The sequence below is a fragment of the Oryza glaberrima genome, chromosome 2 (assembly GCF_000147395.1).
Source record: "Oryza glaberrima chromosome 2, OglaRS2, whole genome shotgun sequence".
Lineage (NCBI taxonomy): Eukaryota > Viridiplantae > Streptophyta > Magnoliopsida > Poales > Poaceae > Oryza > Oryza glaberrima.
The window spans coordinates 13,133,258-13,155,515 of record NC_068327.1 but is presented as its reverse complement, the minus strand read 5'-3'; the positions used below and the strand labels follow the sequence as shown (position 1 = coordinate 13,155,515).

Sequence of the window (22,258 nt, the reverse complement as noted above, 5' to 3'; positions counted from 1 at the left end):
GTACTGTTTCTGTTGTTTCTCGTAAACCATTTATTGGAAACGAGCGAAACCAGTGGCGTTAGAAAGATATCGACATTGACTACAAATTTTATTTAGGACAATTAATCTGAATCCTTACGGTGTAATACCAGATTTGAAAATACTATTGTCAGCCCATAAACAACAAGTAAAAACACCCGACCGGCAATCCGATCGATTCCCACATGAAAATTGAACTGCCATGGATCTAGAGCAGTTACCCTTACAAAGGAGAAAAACAAATTTGAGGTGAATTTGTGGAATCCTAGAAAATCCCCAATTTTGCTTCTGTTTCCCTTTTCTTCTTTTCCCCTCCTGCTTCCTGTGCCCTGAACCCTCTCCTCCCTCATCGTCACCACCACCAACAGCAGCAGCAATGGAAAGTTAGCAGCAGCTCCAGGAGGAACATATCAGATCGGTGGCAGCAGGAACCAAACACACAGCAGCAAGAACTCACCGGGAAGAAGAAAAACGGAAAGGGATCACCGTGACGACGGATGACGATGGTTGCGGTGACCGGCTGCAGCGGCGGCGTAGAAGTGGCGCCGGCGACAGGGAGAGCAGCAGCGGCGACACGGGCACAGGAACAGTGCCGCCTAGGGCTATGGCTAGGGCTAGGGCTAGTGCTAGCGTTCCCCTTTTCCTTTTTTTTTTTCTGTTGATTAAATAGAGAGGCTAATAAAGATCGAACGGCCCACGTTAATTCAATCCTCGGGACTTCGTTCGGACTCCGATTACTATAAACTTATAGTCTATTTTGCACTACTCGGCGAGCTCTACGCATTCACGGTTCCTGATCGCCTATTCAAACAACAGTTTAAAAATTGATCTTTTGTGCATTTGTTCTAATATTCCACGAAATATATTAATTCGAAACTCGAGGCATTACAGTTGGATACTCGGACGATGTAACGCAAGTTTTTTACATAAAGGATATATGTCTAGTAAAGGAAAGAAGGGGAAAGGGCCCGACGAGCCGAAGAGCCACGTGGTTCTCCTAGGCAAAAGAAAAATCGTCGGAGTCGAGGATAAGACTGACGAGGATTATGATCAATTTGACGGGCAACCTCCGTTCGCGGTGACGGTTGACCCTAGCATCCTCCTATCAAATGAAAATACCACTTATTCACGCAGCGATAATAAGGAATGAACATTAGTGAGGAGAAAGTACATGCGGTCAATCGTCACCGCCAATGTATTGCCCTAATTGTTTTGTAGACGATGTAAATTGTTTTGGATGTATTGATTATATATGTTTTGGATGCATTGAATATCCATATAATTCAATTGTTGTATGGCCTATGTTAATTATATATGATTATTAGAGTTTAAAGAAATTTTAAATCTTGCTTATGTTAATTACATATGAATACTAGAATTTAAAACAACTTTAAATCATGCATATGTTAATTATATATGATTATTAGAAATTTTAACAATTTTAAATCTTGCATGTGGTAATCTCGACTACTTAAACAATTCGTAGTGGTGGTGAGTCCTGATCAATCGAACGGCTGACATCTGTTTTAGGATCCTCCCATACGATCTAACGCACTAGCCTGTTCCCCATCCTTCTGCGCTCGCATCACCCGCAACCACCCGTCCGCATCCGTCGCCTCACGCCTTGCGCTATCCTCTCCCCCTTGCTCGCGCCCGCTTGCCGCCTCGTCCTCGCCGTCCTCGGTCGCGCCAGCGTCGCCGCCGCCATTGATCCTCCCTGACGCCCTCTCCGTCCTTCCCCACCGCCAGCGACGCCACCGCCGCCCCACCGCCACCGCCATCGATTCTTGCTGCCATCCTCACCACCGCCATCATCATCCTCCCCCACCGCGCTGCTTTTGATTCCCCTGACCGTCCCGCGTAGCCGCCGCCATCGTTCCTCCCCGACGCCCTCGCCATCCTCCTCGCCACAGCCATCGCGGTCGCGCCAGCGACGCCACCGCCGCCCCACCGCCCCGACGCCCTCTCCGTCCTCCTCGCTGCCGCCATCGCCGCCCCACCGACGCCCTCTCCGTCCTCGTCACCGCCGCCACCGCCGCCCCACCGCCAGCGACGCCACCGCCGCCCCACCGCCACCGCCATCGATTCTTGCTGCCATCCTCACCACCGCCATCATCATCCTCCCCCACCGCGCTGCTTTCGATTCCCCTGACCGCCCCGCGTAGCCGCCGCCATCGTTCCTCCCTGACGCCCTCGCCATCCTCCTCACCACAGCCATCGCTGTCCTCCACCAGCTCCCTCCCCCACTGCCGTCCTCGCCGCCGCCGTCGCCGTCCTCACCCACCAGCTTCGACGCCGTCCATCCTCCCCGCTGCCCTCACTGTCCTCCTCCGCCAGTGCCATCCTCCTCCACCGCGCCGCTATCCTACAAGAAAAATGAATTTGTGATTTAGAAGTAAAATAAATGCGTACAATATCACTGACCCTTGAAGTCAGATGTGATACATCTTTGAGTGTTGATCTTATAATGCTGGCTATAATCCAATGTCAGATGTTATATGTTGCTTGCTCATGGATACAAAGCAGTGGATTTATAATGTCGACGGCAATGCAGCTTAATGTACAATCTGTTTTTATATACATCTGTTCATGTGGATTTACTATTGTGAAATCTGCTTGTGATTTTTCTTCATTTGTTTCTGATCTACCAAACTGAGATCATATTTACATTTGTCTGAATCAGATTTTCTTCCTGTTATCAGATGAAAAGTTCAAAAGCAAACTAATCAGAGAATTCTTCTTGTAGGTAACAAGCCTGCCGCCAGGCCTTGGTTCTGGGGTTCTCCTCCACCATTCCAGTCTTCGCCAACACTGCCCGTGCCTCCATCCACCGCCGCCGGATTGGAACTGCGCTTGTGCGCCGCCTTCGTTCCGCCTTTGTGAGCCAATTTCTTCATATTCTTTGCAGCTCATCAATGCCTCGTTTCAAAACAAAAGATTCATTACCTGTTATACCCTAAGAGCTCCCCTTTAGCAATTGGTTATATATTTTTCAGTAATGAATTTTCAACATGAACAGATGGATGTACAAATTATATGCCGTAAGAGCATTTGGATTCCTGTTTACCATGCAACTCTGAATAGGTTTTGCACATGCTTATGGATACTCCATGCATGAGCTATTTTAGCTGCACATGTACCCCTCCAGTTTGAGCTTTTATCCACTAATTAATTATTTTATAAACATGCATGGATTTTGCAGTACAGATATTTGGAGCTTTTACAGTTACAAGGGTACAGAAAAATCCATATGGGAAACACCTTTAACAGAACAATTTGTAATGCTATTTCTTCAGTACAAATTGGGAAACACAATGGAATATCCAATGTTTTTTTTATTTGTTCTTCCTGCTGATGGATCCCCTGCAGGCTGCTGTAATCGGTTTTCGTTGAGAGGTTCTTTAGTTAGCTAAACCTTAGCATTGTTAGACTTGCTAATTTATATGATGACATTGTGGCCTTTTATACTGTACAGCTGGCTTACACACATTAAGATATGGATAACAATATTGGGGGCTCCACACCAACATCGTTAAGAAGATCATGTGAGTTTTTTTATCGCTCTATTTAAGGGCAAATTATTCAGTGCATTAAGATGTGTTTTGCATGCTGATTTCGAATGATTTCCTCCCTCAGGCCCTTTTGCTGATATTAATAATGCGAGTGCTGGGGATTCGCCCAAAAAACGTAACAATATTGGGGTCTTCACACCAACATCGTTAACAAAATCAAGTGAGTTTTTTTATCGGTTTACATATGTGACTAATATTCAGTCCATTCATATGTGACTTGCATATTGATTTCGCAATATTTCCTCCCTCAGCCCCGTTTGCCGATATTACTAATACGAGCGCGGGGGAATCACGTATAAACAATGTGCCTCAAAAGGAAAATATGCAAAGTATGAATCCGAAATGTAAAACATGCAAGTTATGATTTTCCATTTTCTACCTACTAGAGTTAACATTAACATAATTTGCATGTGTGCACAGAACTGCAAGAAGATGGTGCTAAACTCAACGCATTAGAATTAAGAAGGAAGCGTGCTAGAGAGAGGTATGCATCAATGAGCCCAAAGAAAAAGGAGGCGAGGAAAATGAAGGCCCGTGTGTACAAGCAATTGAAGGAGGACGAATACTCAGGTTTAACTCAAACAACTACTAATTATGTCAAAGGTTCCTACATAATCACAATTATATGCCAAACCAGTTTTTAATATTGTTGCATGTGGGCAGCTCCACTTGGTGATATTACAAATGTTAGTGTTGATGATTTAAGAAGATGCCACGTAAATGATTGTTCTACACTGCAGCAAGGATCAAACCATGCATTATTACAGCCCGTTGATAGGACTGGACCTGGTAACATCTTCATTCTTACATTTATCTTGCACAAACAATATGGCGATACAGTTGTTTTGAAAGTAATGTTCTACGTTCCAACAGGAAGTGATCAACAACACATGATCACACCTCGGCGTCTACCATTTACAGTGATCAACAATGTAGCTCATTATGATAATGTGGATCACACTCGATCCCCTTTCAGCTGCATACTTCAAGGTGCAACACAAAACAGCCATACACTACCTGCAAATACAGGTAAATTCGTAGTTTTTGCCTGAATGAAATTTTGTGTTCATACTAATGGTTATTATTACCAATCGAACAGTAGTCAATATGCTTGATTAAAAATGTATGAGATTCAGATCATAACTAATGTTGCAAATATTTTTTAAGAAAAAAATTGATGTATTGTAAAACAATGCAAAAACAAAATAAATAAATAAATATGTTGAATACACATGGTCACCCATTGAAATAGTACTTACGTTGGACAACTTTTTGAAGAATGTACTCAATCTCATGCATTTAGCCAGCATTTTATCTAAATGGACTGTAATGTTAACATTGATTAATTGTAGAGGAGAAATGTGCGGTACATTATTGTTTCACATACTCCCTTTATTCCATAATATAAGGCACAACTACTTTTTACAGTTGTTTCATAATATAAGGCATACATGCATGTATGTCATTAACTAACACATCTTCTCCACTAAAATATTATTATTTAAACTCTCCACCAAGATCTCTAATTTTATTGGGTGCATGCATTATATATATTAGATTAATCCAAACTATGGGGTGAGTGTATTATTATGTTGGAAAACAAATAAGGCAGTCATGACGACCAGGGAACAAATCGAAGATACCAAAGACAGTGATGACGATGTTGTTATATTGGGTAGTCATCAACGGAAATTCGGCTCTAAAAGGGACATCAATGAAACTAAAGAAGTAAACAAAAAATATAGTTCACTACTCTCCGTGGTATCTACGATGAGTAAACAAGAGTTGATGAGCGGCCTTTTGCACTACATCCAACAGATGAATTGTGCCGAAGCCATGGAGTAAGCCACTGCAATGCATTGTATACACAAACGTAATTCAAACATGCATTAACTTATTTTCGTTGATTGACAAGAAAATATAAGTACAAAGTTCAAGGCCGCACTTTATTAGCTTGAGTCTCAAACAGCTTCAATCAATACTAAAGAAGGATGAGCCATTGGAAAGTGATTGCTTCAACATGGCTATACGAAAGTTCATGTATGAAAAAATCCAGACAATTCATAAAACTAAAGAAGCAATATCGAATCATTGCCTGGACTTGCAATTTTGGGTAAGTACTTAAAATCTAATGCTCATGTCATTCTCTATTGCTCATGTTATTATCTACAATCACAATATCGAATATATTGATTATTGCTTATCTAATTGAACCATTTTTTAAATCATGTAGAGCGCTAGTGGCTTTGGTAAAGACCCGGTCCACCATGACAACGTACATCTTGAAAAGACCATTGGTAGTTGGTCGGAAATTCATTACAAACTTTCACATTGCAAAGCGGTAAGATCACTAAGATTTGATCCTATATGGTTATGTTTTATATATTATCTTGACAGTTGATCTTTTGTAGATTCTTATACTAGTACGCCAGGCTCGAAGCTTTATCGTACTCATAGTGGACCAATAAAGTCAAACGCTCTATGTATTAGACCCAAATCCACTTATACCAGAATATAAAAATAACCCAAACATGAGATACACCAAAAAACTGATAACTATTTGTGACCACTTTAACAAAGCTATGAGGAAGGCATGCCCTGGCTCTAGGTGGAATGAAGACATCAACTTGTGGAGGCAAGTATTTGTCAATAATCCGGTTTTCGATAGCTAAGTTATCTTCTAAAAACTCGTTCAAACCAATAAATTTAATTCTGTAGTGCAAGGGTAGCTAACTATCAAATTTCCTTAGGAGTTTATCGGGTTTTGTTGTTCATCTCTTCATGTGTACATGGAAAAATAAAGAACCACATTTGTCGACTATTAATGTAAGTCGTGATAGGCATTGATTATACATATAATACATTATTTTATATTTACCAATATTTAACTTATTATAAATACATGTGCAGGATAGTGACGAGCTAAGGAAACTTTTTTTGCTAAATCTACTGATGTACCAACAAAATGAGTGTGAAAGCAATATTCCTAACGGCGCACAAGATTTTCTAAAGTGTATAAAAAATGCACAACATTAGGACTATATGGAGTGATTTAATTTGAGGTGATCATCCATTAGAATTACCGTATCTAGAAAAGCTGGATGTTCCATATTTTTTGCTTGTGCTTTATTTGTATGACATCATCAAATTTTCATAGCTGTCTTCTATCTATGTTGCTTTTTATAATTTAATAAACGCCATGAGATTGTTTTATGCGCCAAAAAGGTTGCACTACACTTCTGTAATGATAACATATATCTTGCTTTCAAATTAATCTCAAAACAACTATGACTTGTAGTTTCTTTTCGATGCCAGATTTTATCCCCCGTGATCAACAAAATTCTCTGTAGCAATGCACGGGCACCCTACTAGTTATATATGATTATTAGAATTTTTAACAATTTTAAATCTTGCATGTGGTAATTACATATGATTATTAGAATTTTTAACAATTTTAAATCATGCATTATATATGCTTATAAGAGTTTAAAAAAATTTTAAATCATGCATATGTTAACTATATATGATTATTATAATTTTTAACAATTTAAAATCTTTCATATGCTAATTATATATGATTATTAGAATTTTAATGCATTATAAATCTAGTATTTGTTAATTATATGTCATCAACATAATTTACTACATATTTTAATCTATTTTAAATGTTTTGTCATTAATTTTGTGATTTTAAATCATTTTAATGCATTATTTACTATTACGTTAAACCCATATGTAATGAAAATAAATAAGCACTGTTATTATTTTTAGTCTCGGTTCTTAACCCTAACCGGTTCAAAAAAGAACTTGGAAATAGCGGGAAAAGATCCTTTTCCCGGTTGGTGGCTATAACCGGTTATTACCAACCGGGACTAAAGATCGTCTCTTTAGTCCCGGTTGGTGAGAACAACCGGGACTGAAGAAATCTTTACTCCTGGTTGTAGTTGTTGGTATTTCTTAGTGACACTACTGGAAATATAATTCCCAGCAATAGCACTAGAAATAATCCTGGTATATTACGGTTACTGATGTGATCCGCAAGTACACGTATATACCATTGCAACATTTCACCCGGGAGTATTCCAAGGTATCATATTTATTTTATCCCAAGGGAAAATATGATAAGAGAGTACTATGCTAATAGTTTATACGTCACTTGTATACATCAAGGTCTATGCACGGGTAAGTAAGCTTAAGGGTAGAGTGACACATAGCTGAGGATTTAGCTAACTCCTACATCTCCTAATTATAGCTAAGTGGTAGTAGTTTAAATATGTTCCATTCCTGTACTTCTAATATACAACATCCTAGTATACTCTAACTAGTATACACTATGTTGTATAACCCCTTTAACAATGCAGCATTGCTAAGCCGTAACTCAGCTATGCCCTCACGATGCATCGCAAAGTTACCCGGGTTGCTGAGTTTTTTACAACAACCTGACATAACCCTCCAACCGAAGTAAGATACAGAGGTGTATCCAACCCCAGTAAATTGTATGTAGAAATATAAACGGCGGGGAAGACGTCCGTACTAAGCTATCACCATCAGCGGCCTGCTACTCTCCCGGCGAATATACCTCTAAATAATGATGAGTGATAACCTAAACCCCATGCTTAAGTTACTACTTATTACTCTACAGCCTTGCAATCGGTGCAGAGCATCTGGATCCTCGGGCCATAGCTCTCGACCTAGCCAGAGCAGACTTATGACCCGGTAATCAGATATTATACCAGCATCAATGCAAATCCCAGAAGGTTTAACCACACAGATTATACTACTTATGAATAAACTAAGACTGATACTCATACTCTATTATTGGAATAAAGTACCAAACTTGTATAAAGAAGAATATTATATTGATAAATGGAAGTCTTACAAAGAAGAAAGGAAAAGCTATAGAACCTTTACCGAACTCCCCGAGGCCTCCGCGGACTTGGAACTATTCTAACTCTACTCCACTAACACTAATACTAACATTGTAGAGAGCTTTGATCCTTGCTTGATTGTGTCTTGAAAGTGAAGGAGGTGAGGTCCTTTTATAGGCAGGTATGATGGTTGTAGAGCATGGTAATTGTCGGAAATACCCCGCAACTGCCATCAGGAGTTCATCCGGAGCGTCCACACCAAACTCCATCCTGAACGGCTGTGATGGGGAACCATGATATGGCCCAAACGGCCCAATTTTTGGCAGGCCGACTCCTTGTTTGCTCCTCAATCCAAAACATGGAATTTTGGGCTTAATTGATCATGTCTTTTCTGAGTTCTCAGCCCATCTATCTATATGTCTGATCCTCGGCAGCGCCTGATTGATCGTTCGTCTATTTTCTGTTGATTCTCCTCCATTTATATGTGCTTCTCCTGTATACAAGTTAGTAGCATAGCACATAGTGGAAGTAGATATTTTATTTGGGAATTATGCATTGCAAGCATAGCTAGTCTTCATATATTGGTTAATATTGACGGTCAAAACTCGTCAATAACGACCGTCAACAGTAGCCACCAACAGGGACAAAAGATCCAGGGGTATAAATAGGACCGAGGCACGGCATCATCTTCTCCACCAACACTTAGAAGATTTTCCCGATCTCGCTCATCGGCTTCATCTCGGTTAGGGCATCCTCGCTTCATCGCCGTCACAGCCGTCGTCTTGCCGTCGTCGTCTTCGCCGCTGCCATCGCCGCTGCCGCCACCTCTCTCCACGGCCAAGAAGAGGCCAGGTGAGCCTCGATCCCCCTCTCAATCTCATCTAAAATTTCGCCGGCCACCGCCTCCTCCACCTCGTCGTCTTCGCTGCCGCATCGTCGTCTTCGCCGCTGCATCGTGGATGAACGACGCCACCGCCGCCTCCACCACCACTGCCACAGCAACGCAGGGTTGATATGGCGCCGACGCCGCGCGTGCAGGCCGCCCCGCGCCGCCGCCACGCCACAGCTGTCGCCGCCGCTGCCACAGGCCGCCGCCACCATCGATACCGACGCCGCCATAGCCGCCATGCCCCTGCCGCCGCCCTGTCGACGCCACCATAGCCGCGGCCACTGCCGTCGCCTCTGCCGACGCCGCCACTGCCGCCGTGCCACTGCCTCTGCCGGCGGCCACCAATGAATGAACGTGAACGAACGAGAAAAAGATCATGAACGAACGAGAAAATGAGTGGAACGAACGTGAACGAACGATAGAAACGTTAGAACGTACGTGAACGAGCGAGAACAACAGAACGAATGAGAAAATGAGTGGAACGGACGTGAACGAATGATAGAAACGACGCACACGCCACCCTGCACCGCAGCCGCGCCACTGCCGCCGCCAATGCCGCCGCCACCATCACCTCTGCTGACGCTGCCATAGCCGCCGCACCACTGCCGCCGCCTCTGCCGACGCGGCCACAGCCGCCGTGCCACAGTCGCGGCCACTGCCGCTGCCTCTGCCGACGCCACCACAGCCGCCGCGCCTCTGCCTCTGCCTCTGCCGGTCGCTGCCCGTGAATGAACGTGAACGAACAAGAAAACGAACATGAACGAACGAGAAAACGAGTGGAACGAACGTGAACGAACGATAGAAACGTTAGAACGTACGTGAACGAACGATGGAGACAGAACGAGAACGATAGAACGAACGTGAATGAACGAGAAAACAAGTGGAACGGATGTGAACGAACAAGAAAACGAGTGGAACGGACGTGAACGAACGATAGAAACGATAGAATGTATGTTAACGAACGAACGAGAACGATAGAACGAACATTACCGAACGATAGAATGGGACACCTCGTTAACGAACGATTTAAGTTACATTTATATTAGAACAATTTAGACTAATACATTTGTTTGCATTTTACTGAAAAATACATGGTCAAGCACTGGTCGTCACCGTTGCTCAAGCCTAAGTGGTATCAAGCCCTCGGAGGAATTTGCTCAGGCAAGTGACATTAACGAACAAACGTGATTTAATATTGTTTTCAATTGTAACAATCGTTTGTGCCCAAATTAAAATTGTTATTACATTGTAATAATAAGTTGTATTTAACATACACCCGACATAAGTCAATATATGATTATTAGAGTTTAAACCAATTTTAAATCTTGGACGATGTAAATTGTTCTCGATGTATTGAAGATCCATATAATCCAATTGTTGTGTGGCATATGTTAATTATGTATGATTATTAGAGTTTAAGACAATTTTAAATCATGCTTATGTTAATTATATATGAATATTATAATTTAAAACAATTTTAAATCATGCTTATGTTAATTATATATGAATATTAGAATTTAAAACAATTTTAAATCATGCATATGTTAATTATATTTGATTATTACAATTTTTAACAATTTTGAATAAAGCATATGGTAAATATACATGATTATTAGAGTTGTTATTACATTGTAATAGTAAGTTGTATTTATCATACACCCGACATAAGTTGTAAATAACATACGCCGTATGAACAGATGGCTGATCGCGATGACGAACAGATACAATACGACACGATCGTAGAGGGAAGCAGCCAGTACTAGAACAAAGAAGAGGGGAACGAGGATCCGAACCAGTAACTGAACGAGGAGGGGAACGAGGAGGAGGAGGGTAGTGGAAGTCAACCCTCCGCTAGACAGAAGAGGGCACACGGACAACGAGGTGCCGTGAAGAAGATTGAGGGTCGGCACATCATAACTGAAGTGGACAAAGACAGCTGACCAAGTGCCCCGTCAGATGCAGCCTAGAATTTCGTACGGCACAGCGGTTGGGTTGTGAGGGATAACATGCCTGTCAGCACGGTGTACTGGCGCAGAACAAGGACACACGGGGATTTTGAAAGTTTTGTCCCAGATTCAGAGAAAGAGATGCTGTGGACCACAATGCTCGAGACGTTCACGCTCCATGAGGGTACAGAAGACAAAGTGAAAGAGTGGACTCTGAAGAAAATGGCTGAACAGTTTCAGAGCTACAAGGGAGACCTCTACAAGAAATGCATCATGAAAGGGCAGACAATGAACTTCAACTCATTCCCGAAGCTCAGGGATCATTGGAATGACTTTGTTGCTTACAAGACAGGGTAACAAGGGCAAGCGCAGGTCGACCGAAACAAAGCAAATCCCGCTAAGAAGAAGTACCATCACCACCTGGGGTCAGGCGGCTATAGCATCACAGTGCCGAAGTGGGAGGATATCGAAGCCGGCTTAATTGAGAGAGGTATCGAACTGGCCATCTCTAAATGGCTGGAATGATCAAAGTGCTGGTACTATGCTCACGGTGGAACGCTAAACCCCGCTGATGGCTCCTTGGTGTTCAGCAATCAGATACGCGAGGCTGCCAATCGACTAACAGAAGCAGTGGAAGCCTCTTCTCAGGGCATGTTTCGACCGGACAGAGAAAAGGACGAGCTTACGCTCGCTCTGCAGACTCCCGAACATCCAGGACGAACGCGAGGGAAAGGCGTGGTTCCTTGGAAGATTGGATTCAAGGAGGACATCCACATGTACAGGAGTCGGATGAGGAGCAAGAGAGATACCGAGGCGAAGATTGCAGATCTCGAAGATAGGGTATCGAACTATGAGCTCAGTATGCAAGAGGAGGAGGCAAGAAAGGTGGATGAAAGCATGGCCGCACAGCAGAGCCATGAGCCCCAGCCGTACATTCCTCCTGTCATGGTCAGCCCCTCAGGCAATCATAGCAGCTGCACCTCAACGGGGTAGGTAGGATAACAGAGCATGGACGCGATGCAAGCTTAGGACGAAACCACCTGCCCCGTCGATGAAATCACGCAACGGACGCCATGTGAGCTACATATTCCCTTTATGAACTTATCAATCAAGGTATGCTCGTAGTTTTATGATTTTTGACATGTACATTCTGCAAGTTGCTGCTTAGGTTGATTACTAATAGATAACCTCTCATCACGTGAAGGTGGCGTCAGGAATGGCCATCCCAATGGACCCTTGAGGGACTTACATCTGCAGGCCGATTCCACCTGGATACTCGAGGGTCGGAGTTGAGCTAGTGGAAGCCGCGTACGAGGACCTCGAGTTGAACTACCTTGGAGGAGACGGCGAGACGCATCTACGAGACACAAGCCACGCCATTATACTATGGCGCAAGCGCTACATCATATTTCTTGGGCGACAAGCGGCGTCTCGTGCACCATCTCCTCCGGCTCCTCCGCCTCGTGCACCGTCTCTTCTGCCTCCTACACCATCTCCTCAGGCTCCTGCACCGTGTCCTTCGGCACCTTCCAAGTTAAGGTCTTGCCAAGCTCCACCGCCTGTCCGCACAAGGGCAACGAAGAAGGCGAAAGTTCAAGACCGGCCGCTCGCCGAAAACAAAGAGGACCTTGACGCTTATGTGGTAGGAGAAGTGAAGAGGCAATTCAAGCCTCGGAGTCTAGAAAAGAAGATACCTATAGACCCGAGTGTGAAGTACTTCTTCAAGAAAATGTCCACAACAAACAAGGAGGTCTTAAAGATAACGGACTATGAGCGAACACTTAAGAAAGCATATTACAAAAAGTCCAAACCAGTCCCTCAGCTTGGAGAGCAACCAAACCAAGAGATCGAGCCGTTGGTGACCGGCCAAGAAATTGGCATAAAAGAATTCATTTCTGACACCATACTAGCTAGGGATCAGCTGCTTAAAGGCGCACCAATCCCAACGGCGGAAATGAAATACCAGTTTGAAGTCGGTAAACCGCTTGTCAAGCCTGAGCAGCTGAAGTCCCTATCGACACAGATGTACCGATTCCATGAACGGTACATGGAAATGAGCGCCAACGGTAGACAGATGTTCGGAGCAAGGATCAGAAACTCGGACTTCTTCCAAGGAGAAGATGTTCTCTGGATCCTGTTCGAGGATGTCTTCGACCTATACTATCTGGATGCCCTCGATGACTCTCTTCTAAGCACATGGATTTTGTAAATATCATTGAGTTAGATTTATTTCATTCCTTAATTAGCTCCTTGTATATATGTACACCATAATAATTCCTTTTATCGTTGTAGAATGTTGATTTAAAGGGCCCGACGGCGAGGGGTTTACTATACTGGATTCATCGACCCTCGGAAAGTTAACATCGAAATGATCAACAAGTATTAGCAAGACACAGAGGACAATCTCATCCATCTCCTGACGCAGCAGCATTTCAAGATGTTCATACTACTGTCGTACAACACAGAGTGAGTTTTTACTGACTTTTGAACAAATTTCGTGCCCGTACATACATGTACAGTTTCATATATCATCTCACGCAAATTGCAGATTCCATTGGGTCCTTTTACTTTTCGACTTGGAGGCATGCGAGTCAATGTCTATGACTCAATGAATAAAGAGGAGTCTACTTTTGACCAGGTTTTTCAACTGATAGACAGGTAATGTCATCTATTCCACTGTCATTACGAATTTTGCTATTGCTACTATGCAGATCTCGGATAATAATTAATCATAGCTTGCAACTGCATGTAGGGCTTGGGATCGGTTCCGTCAATTGGTCCACGGGACTTGGAAAGAAAAACGTGGTCGGAGGTTTAATTTTCCAGTGAGTACATGCTTCAAAATTATATTGAATCTCTAATTAAAATATAATTGTATATGAAATCTCTCGTCGTTTCTCATGTAGTGTGCAAAGCAGACCCAGGGAACTAACTTGTGCGGCTACTACGTATGCGAGTATACCCACTGCCTATCAACCCAAATCTACACCACAAGAGAGCTCAATGTACGTATTCAAAATTTCATTGCGTATCGATTTCTTGTTTATTAATTTCATATATTCATAGGTTATTCACATGAGGGACAACCTCATACACAAGGAATTTATCACGTCTGTTCAAGAACAACTGATAGGATTCATCAACAAACTAGTCCTTCTTCTGACATGACACCAGCGTCGAAGTCGTAGCTAGCGAGCACATCAATGAATTGTAATACATGTATATATTTATATATGTACACATTTACTTTAGTGTAAATATATATATGTTGGTAATATATGCACATAAAGTGTTAAGTGCTTTAAATTATACTTGGGTAATTCATATATGAATTTATACATATACATATGCATTTGACTATTTTGTAACATCGTTACTGTGGAAAGTAGTTGTGTTACTACACATTGACCATCGAGTTACTATGTCGTTCCAGCGAGACAGGAACTAAAAAATGTATAAATCTCAATATTTAGAGAGCAATATCTCTCACGTTGTATATTATTTTTCTAATCCGTCTGCACCGTGATGTTCGTAAAAAAGTGTTTAACAAAACTAGATCCATCATAACTAATTTTTAACGTTGTTACTGCGAGAAAGCAAACGTGTTACTGTACAATGGTTGTCCTATTACTGCGCAATTCTTACGAGACGAGGACAGTAATGAGGTGGGCGTGGGGGGAAATGAATAGGCGGGTTTGACCAACGTTTGACCGGCGGGGGGCACTTTGACTACCCTTTGACCGAGGTGGGATGTGGGTTTTGGGCCCTAGGAAGGGTGGGGAAAGTGGGGTTGACCCTTGGGAGGGGGTGTAGAATAGTTATTTTAGGGGAGGGTTGTAGAATAGATTTGCTATATATATATACTAGAAAAAAATACCCGTGCGTTGCAACGGGTGAAGTCTATTTTAATCTTTTCATTGTTATATAGTTTAGTTAAGAAGAAATGCACTGTGAGTTAGAAAATCATGAGCTGCAGGTAGGAGTCCAATCGTCTCAAGTTAACATGCGAGTTTTTTTAAAAAAGATTTCTTATATGACTCCTTCTGTATTTCTAAAAGTGAACAAACTTAAAACCGATATATATATTTTTAGAAAATCATGAGCAACAGTTAGGAGTCAATCGTCTCAAGTTAGCATGCGGGTTTTTTTAAAAATGATTTCTTATACGACTTCTTCTGTACTTTGGCAAGCGAGCAAACTTAAAACCCGACTCAAATACGGATCTGTATTTCCAAAAGCAAATGAACTTAAAAACTGACTCATACACGGATGATGTACTAAAGTACCGGCAAAAACATTTTCAACTTTTATTATAGTAGAGATAGAGATAGAGAAGAGATAGAGATAGAGAAGAGATAGAGATATTTGATGGTTTTTCATCGGATATATTACGGTGGTGATGGTGGTGCCCAACGGCCAAAAGCGGATAGGCAGCTCTAGGGGTGCGTAGCCATGGTGAAGCAAAGTGACGAGCCAGGTCCCGGGGAGATTAGATCAACTTCTGGAAGGCATTCCATGGGCTGATGAATAGCTGGATGTGGGAAATATTTATGGGCCGATATGGTAAAGCTCCCGTCCATATTTATTGGATACTCACGTTTGCCTTTTTTTTTTCGGGAAGGATACTCACGTTTACGTTCGTGAAAAAAAAAATTCGATGGACTCGTCGCGGATATGAAACAGAATCGGATATAGATGACGTACGAAAAGTAGGTAAAAACATCTTTAATTTTTATAATAGTACTAGAAAAATGCCCGTGCGTTGCAACGGGAAAAAACATGAGAAATTTAAGAAAAGGTTAAGACAAATTTACATTATGTAATTAATTAAAATATAAAATCGTAGCTATACATGTATACGATGTTGAAGAAAAGAAAGGCTCATAAAAATCAAGGTAAATGTGGAAAATAAAATTTTCCAAATAAACTATGGCTGGATTTAATTTTTATTAAACTCTCCATGATTAATTACACTATGTGAAATTTTTCCAGTATTTTCAGAGCACCATTGCTAATTTTAATAATACAAACATCATTCTAGCATTTATTTAAATGGAAATCTAAATGAAAACCCTCCTTTCTCCTTGGGCCATTTTGAGCCCATTCTTCTTTAGCCCATAGCCGAGCCGGCCCATTAACCTCACTCTTCCTCCCTTCCACCTCGGCCTGTAACCGCACATCCGACCCATCAAGCAACCACAAAATCTAATAAGCATCCCTTCTCCTCCTCTCACTATAGTGTGGTCCTAGTGCTACAGGGTCGTCCCTACCTCCGTCCGTACATACAACGCTTCTACCAGGTCCGCAACACTATTCCGTGCATTCCGGCCCACGCGGTCGTTTATGCGTTTCGGAATGGCGTGCGGCACAACCGCATGCTGGAGAAGATTGCCTCCAAGGAGCTCAAGACCACCGCCGAGCTCTTCGAGTTGGCGGACAAGGTGGCTCGGAAGGAGGAGGCGTGGGCCTGGAACTCCCCTGGCACCGGCGCGGCGGCTGCAACTCCCCTCGAGTCCGTTCCCCACTCTAAGCGGCGAGATAGGAGGAGGAAAAGGAAGCCGGCCTGCTCCGATGACGAGGGCCACGTCCTTGCGGCCGATGGGCCCTCACGGGCCCCGCACAAGGAAAAAGCCACCGGCGACAAGCCGAGCTCCACTGCTCCCTCCGGCGAGGGTCGATCGGCAGACAAGTGGTGCTCGGTGCACAACACCTATCGGCACAGCCTCGCCGACTGCTGCTCGGTCAAAAACTTGCCGAGCGGTTCCGGAAAGCCGATGAGGAGAAGCAGCAAAGTCGACGGGAGGGCAAAGCCCCCACGACCCCCGCCAATGACCGGCGAGGGGAGGCCAAGAAGAAGGCCCCCGCTGATGATAGCGAGGATCTGGAATTCTAGATACCTCAGGGAACCATCGCCACTCTCGACAGGGGGGCTTGTGCTTACACCTCCTGCCGCGGCTTCAAGACCATGAGGCGTGAACTTTTGGCCGCCGTCCCAACTCACGAGGCGGCACGGAAGGCGCACTGGTTGGAAGTGAAACTCACCTTCGACCAGAGCGACCATCCGATAGTGCTCGCTCGGGGGGGGAGTTGGCCCTCGTGGTCTCCCCTACCATCCACAATGTCAAGATGAAGTGTGCCCTAGTCGACGGGGGGGCCAGCCTCAGCATCATCTCCCCGGCTGCCTTTGACGCGCTCAAAGCCCCGGGGATGAAGCTCCAGCCGTCATTGCCGATCATCGGCGTGATCTCAGGACACACGTGGCCTCTGGGTCATGTTGAGCTCCCGGTGCCCTTTGGCGACTCCACCAACTTCCGCACCGAGCGGATCGACTTCGACGTGGCGGACCTCAATCTGCCCTGGGCAGGCCCGCGTTGGTGAAGTTCATGGCTGCCACCCACTACGCCTACCTCCAGATGAAGATGCCGGGCCCCAGCGGCCCCATCACTGTCTTTGGCGATGTGAAGGTCGCCCTGGCCTGCGCGGAGCAGCGCGCCGACAACTTGGCGGCAACCACCGAGCCGCAGCCCCCGGAGGCCTCCGCGTACCGCGCCTCCAAGAAGCGCCTTGCCTCGGCCGACGAGGTGCCCGTCAAGGAGATTCCCCTTGGCGATGATCCGTCCAAGATAGCCAAAATTGGCGGTACGTTGGACGCCAAATAGGAAAGCGTGCTCGTCTCCTTCCTACGGGCGAACTCCGACGTCTTCGCGTGGAAGCCGTCGGATATGCCCGGGGTCCCAGGGAGGTGATCGAGCACCGCCTCGCCGTGCGGCCGGGTGCACGACCCATCCGTAGAATGTACAGCACCAAGCCCCGGAGCGGCAAGCCTTCATCCGAGAGGAGGTGACGCGGCTCCTGGACGCCGGCTTCATCCGAGAAGTCATCCACCCAGAGTGGCCGGCAAACCCGGTGGTCGTCCAGAAGGCCAACGGCAAGCTCCGGATGTGCATCGACTATATGGACCACGACAAGGCATGCCCTAAGGATCCCTTCCCTTTACCACGCATAGATCAGATAGTCGACTCCACTGCGGGGTGCGACCTTTTGGCTTTTTTAGATGCCTACTCCGGGTATCACTAGATCCGCATGGCTAGGGAAGATGAGGAAAAAAACTGCTTTCATTACTCCTGTAGGCACCTTTTGTTATACAACTATGCCTTTTGGTCTAAAGAACGCAGGTCCTACTTTTCAGCGCATGACTCGCATTACTTTGAGTAATCAAATAGAGTGCAATGTAGAGGCGTATGTCGATGACCTGGTGGTAAAGACGCGCCACCAGGACACGTTGTTGCAGGACTTGGCCGAGACTTTCGACAGTCTTAAGTCCACGCGCATGAAACTGAACCCCGAAAAGTGTGTGTTCGGTGTGCCGACGGGCAAACTCCTTGGTTTTCTAGTCTCCTCCCGAGGCATAGAAACTAATCCCGAGAAAATACGCGCGATAGAGAGGATGCGCCCCCCCAGCAAACTTAGGGATGTGCAGTGCGTCACGGGATGCATGGCCGCCCTAAGTCGATTCATATCGAGGCTAGGAGAGAGGGTGCTGCCCCTATTCAAGCTCCTCAAACGCCCCGGGCCGTTTGTGTGGACGGAGGAAGTGGAGCAAGCTCTCAATCAGCTAAAAGCTTACCTCACTCCCTCCATCCTGGTAGCCCCGGGGCCAGAGGAACCGTTGCTGCTCTACTTGACCGCGACCCCCCACGCGGTGAGTGCCGCCCTTATAGTTGAGGGCGACGAAGGAGACCCGCGTCGCGAGCCCGGCCATGAAAAGGGACCAGGGGCCCCCATGATTGGCGATGGCCCCTCGTCCCCCGACGGCCCGGTGCCCGAAGCCGCGAACCCCTGGGAGGGTCCCGAGGCCCCCGTGGGAGGAATAGAGGCTCTGGCAGGTGGCCCCGAGGCCTATAATCCCGACATGGCCCGAGATCCCCCCGGGGCCCCTGAGCACGGGCGCCCCAGGCCAACTGCCCCTGACAACAAGGACTGGCCCCACCGAAAGGTGCAGCGGCCCGTCTGCTTTGTCAGCGAGGCACTTCGAGACGTGAAAACCCAATACCCACAGGCCCAGAAGATGCTTTACGCAGTCTTAATGTCCTCAAGAAAATTGGCCACTACTTCCAAGCGCATCGGGTTTCCGTCGTGACGTCTTACCCTCTCGGCCAAATCTTGTACAACCGAGAGGGTACTGGTCGGGTCGAAAAGTGGGCCATCGAGCTCGCTGAGTTCGACCTGCACTTCGAACCACGGCACGCGGTCAAAAGCTAGGTTCTAGATGACTTCATCGTGGAGTGGACCCCTGTGGACGACCCTGTTCCGTCCAATGTTCCCTCCCTCCTCGGAGATGGAGGAGACCCAAACGCCGACATTCGCGCCGGGCTCTGGGTTATGCACTTTAACGGCTCCCTCAACCTTCAAGGTGCAGGGGCCAAAGTCACGCTGACTTCGCCAAGCAGAGACGTCCTCAAGTACGTCGTTCGGCTCGATTTCCGAGCCACGAACAATATGGCAGAATCCGAAGGACTCCTAGCGGGATTGAGGGCGGCGGCCAGAATGGGCATCCGCCGCCTCCTAGTCCTAGGCGATTCCCAGCTAGTTGTAAATCAAGTCTCCAAGGAGTACCAGTGCACCGACCCGCAAATGGACGCTTACGTCTGCGAAGTGCGACGCATGGAATGCCACTTCGACGGACTCGAGCTCCGGCATGTACCCTGACGCGACAACACGGTCGTTGACGAGTTGTCGCGCATCGCGTCAGCACGAGCCCCACTCCCCCAGGGACCTTCGAGGAAAGGCTCGCACAGCCATCGGCACGGTTGGACCCCCCGAGGAACCCCGGCGCCACGATCTCCACCCCGACCCCTGACGACCCACGGGCCTCAGGGCCCGAGGGCGTCGACCCCGACCCTCCTCGTCATGTCGTTTGGATGACTGACATTCGTGCGTATCTCGACAATAACACTCTTCCTGAGGATTGCGCAGAAGCTGAGAAGCTCACGCGTATCTCTAAGCAGTACGTGCTCGTAGAAGGGGCCCTCTACCGGCGTGCCGCCAACGGGATACTCTTGAAGTGTATTTCTTGGGACCAGGGCGTCGAGCTCATTGCCGACGCTCATCATGGTGAGTGCGGGGCCCATTCGGCCTCACGCACATTGGTTGGTAAAGCCTTCCAACAAGGTTTTTACTGGCCGACCGCGTTGCAAGATGCCCAAGAATGGGTCCGGCGATGCAAGGCATGCCATTTCCACGCCAAGCAAACCCACCAGCCGGCCCAAGCCTTGCAAGGTCATCCCGCTCTTTTGGCCTTTCACGGTCTGGGGGCTAGACAACCTAGGACCCTTCAAAGCGGCCCGAGGCGGGTATTAGGATACGGCAAGCGCGGCGTCCCGTTCCCGGCACGCCTCCTCTCGAAGCCGCAGCTCCTCCGCGCGACGAGCCACCAAAGCCTCTGCGGCGAGGGTGGTCCGGTTGCGCTCGGCTGCGGTCTCCTCACGGAGGCGAAGGGAGGATTCCGCCTCGGCCGCCGTTCTCTCGTGGGTGGCCAAGGTGGTCTCGCGCTGGTCTAGCATGCGCGCCTGCTCCTCCAGTGCCCGGGTACGCTCCTCCAGCGCCCGAGCATGCTCCTCCAACTCCCGGGCTCGCTGCCCCTGTTCCCGGCTACGCCCGTCCTGTTCGCGCTGGTTACGGTCGAGGACCTCGATCCATCGACGGATCGTGGCCTCGAACTCCTGCATGGAGCGGGCACGCTCGTCTAAGGCCTTGCGCTCGGCCTCGAGCACCACCGTCCGAGCTCGCAGCGAGGCGTCGACCTCCGATGCCCGCCGCTCTTAGGCGGCCGCCGCGTCGAGGACTCCACGGGCGTCTTCCCAGATCCTCGGCGTGGGCCTCGTACTGCAAGCGGATGTCGCCCAGCGCCTCATCCAGGACGCTTGAAGCAATGAGCGCCGCCTGCCGCTCCAACTCTGTCTCCCGCATGACCGAGTCCAGCGTCTCCTTGCGCGCCTGGATCTCCGCCAGTTGGGCTTGGTGCATTTTGCGCCCCACCTCCACCATGTCGACCACGGCGCGGCGCCCCTCGTCAACCCGCGTGTGGTCCGCCGCGAGCTGTGCCCACTCCGCCTCCAGGGCCGCCCGCTCGTCCGCCAGGGCTTGAACTTGGGCATTGAGCCCCTCCTGGACGGTGGAATCGGCGGCGGCGAGCACCTGCAGGAGTGGCTCCATGCTCACGGGAGTTGAAGAAGAAAAGGTCGTGGTCCGCCCCCGGGATGACGGAGTGCTGCTGGACCCCCCGTGAGATTGGGGGCTGCTCTCGGCCCCCCTTCCGCGTGGCCAGCCCCGAGGACGCCCCAGATGCAGAGGGGAACGGTTGCCCCCGTCACCCCCCGCCTCGGGCCCTCGGGAAGACTCGGCCTCGGCCTCAGGGCCGCGCCCTGCATCAGCCTCCGGGCCACAACCCGCTTCAGCCTCCGCTCCCGAGTAGCGCTCCTCGTGGGTCGCGCCCTCGGGATCGCCCCCGGGGGGGCGCCGCCGCTGCCATCACCCGCGGCTGGTTGCACCTCGGCTGTGGCGGACTCGGAGCCAGACCCGCCGTGTGGCCCGTGGGCCCCGCCAGGGTACTGCGAAGGCTCCGTGGCACCGGGTCGGCCAGGTCCCGGTCGATTCAGTCGCTTGAATTTTGACCCCTGTGAGGGATCGGACGCTGAGACCCCCTGGGAAGGAATCCCGCTACAGGAGAACCCCGATCACGTTAAGAAGAAAAAGAAGGGGGAGGAGCAAGAGGCCAAGGTGGATAGAGAGCACCGAGTCGGGCGCTAGCGATCGTACCTGCGAGGGGGCGTTTGAAGGTCTACTTCAGGGGCTCGATGAAACTCCCCCGGTACGGCTCCGTTTGCCCTATCTTCCGGAGCAGCTTCTTCTTCCGTCCAGCCTCGGACGTGGCGCGGCGTTTGTGGCCCGCTGGTGGACGGTCCT

General features: G+C 47.4%; 1 protein-coding gene across 9 annotated transcripts; it reads left to right on the top strand.

The window, feature by feature from the left end:
- Positions 1-1,613: 1,613 nt before the first annotated feature.
- Positions 1,614-14,891, top strand: LOC127763014 (uncharacterized). 9 transcript variants are annotated; one of them, XR_008015628.1, is made up of 14 exons: positions 1,618-2,897; positions 3,494-3,563; positions 3,655-3,750; positions 3,842-3,919; positions 4,011-4,160; positions 4,254-4,379; positions 4,464-4,619; positions 5,560-5,703; positions 5,824-5,931; positions 13,586-13,759; positions 13,842-13,951; positions 14,046-14,118; positions 14,200-14,298; positions 14,360-14,891. XR_008015628.1 is itself a non-coding variant. In XM_052287569.1 (9 exons), exons 3-9 carry the CDS (start codon positions 3,515-3,517, stop codon positions 5,320-5,322), a joined length of 762 nt encoding a protein of 253 aa, XP_052143529.1. In that variant the 5' UTR covers positions 1,617-2,578; positions 2,765-2,897; positions 3,494-3,514; the 3' UTR covers positions 5,323-5,431. The 9 variants fall into 9 exon arrangements, 5 of the variants coding, with proteins under 5 accessions (XP_052143531.1, XP_052143529.1, XP_052143530.1 ...); XR_008015629.1 differs by lacking the exon at positions 5,560-5,703; XR_008015630.1 differs by lacking the exons at positions 5,560-5,703; positions 5,824-5,931.
- Positions 14,892-22,258: the final 7,367 nt, after the last annotated feature.

Coding starts and splice junctions, on each gene's coding strand:
- LOC127763014 (XM_052287569.1), top strand. CDS start 3,515: ATGGATAACAATATTGGGGGCTCCACACCAACATCGTTAAGAAGATCA. Junction 4,380..4,463: donor CGTTGATAGGACTGGACCTG/GTAACATCTTCA, acceptor ACGTTCCAACAG/GAAGTGATCAACAACACATG. Junction 4,620..5,215: donor TACACTACCTGCAAATACAG/GTAAATTCGTAG, acceptor CATGACGACCAG/GGAACAAATCGAAGATACCA.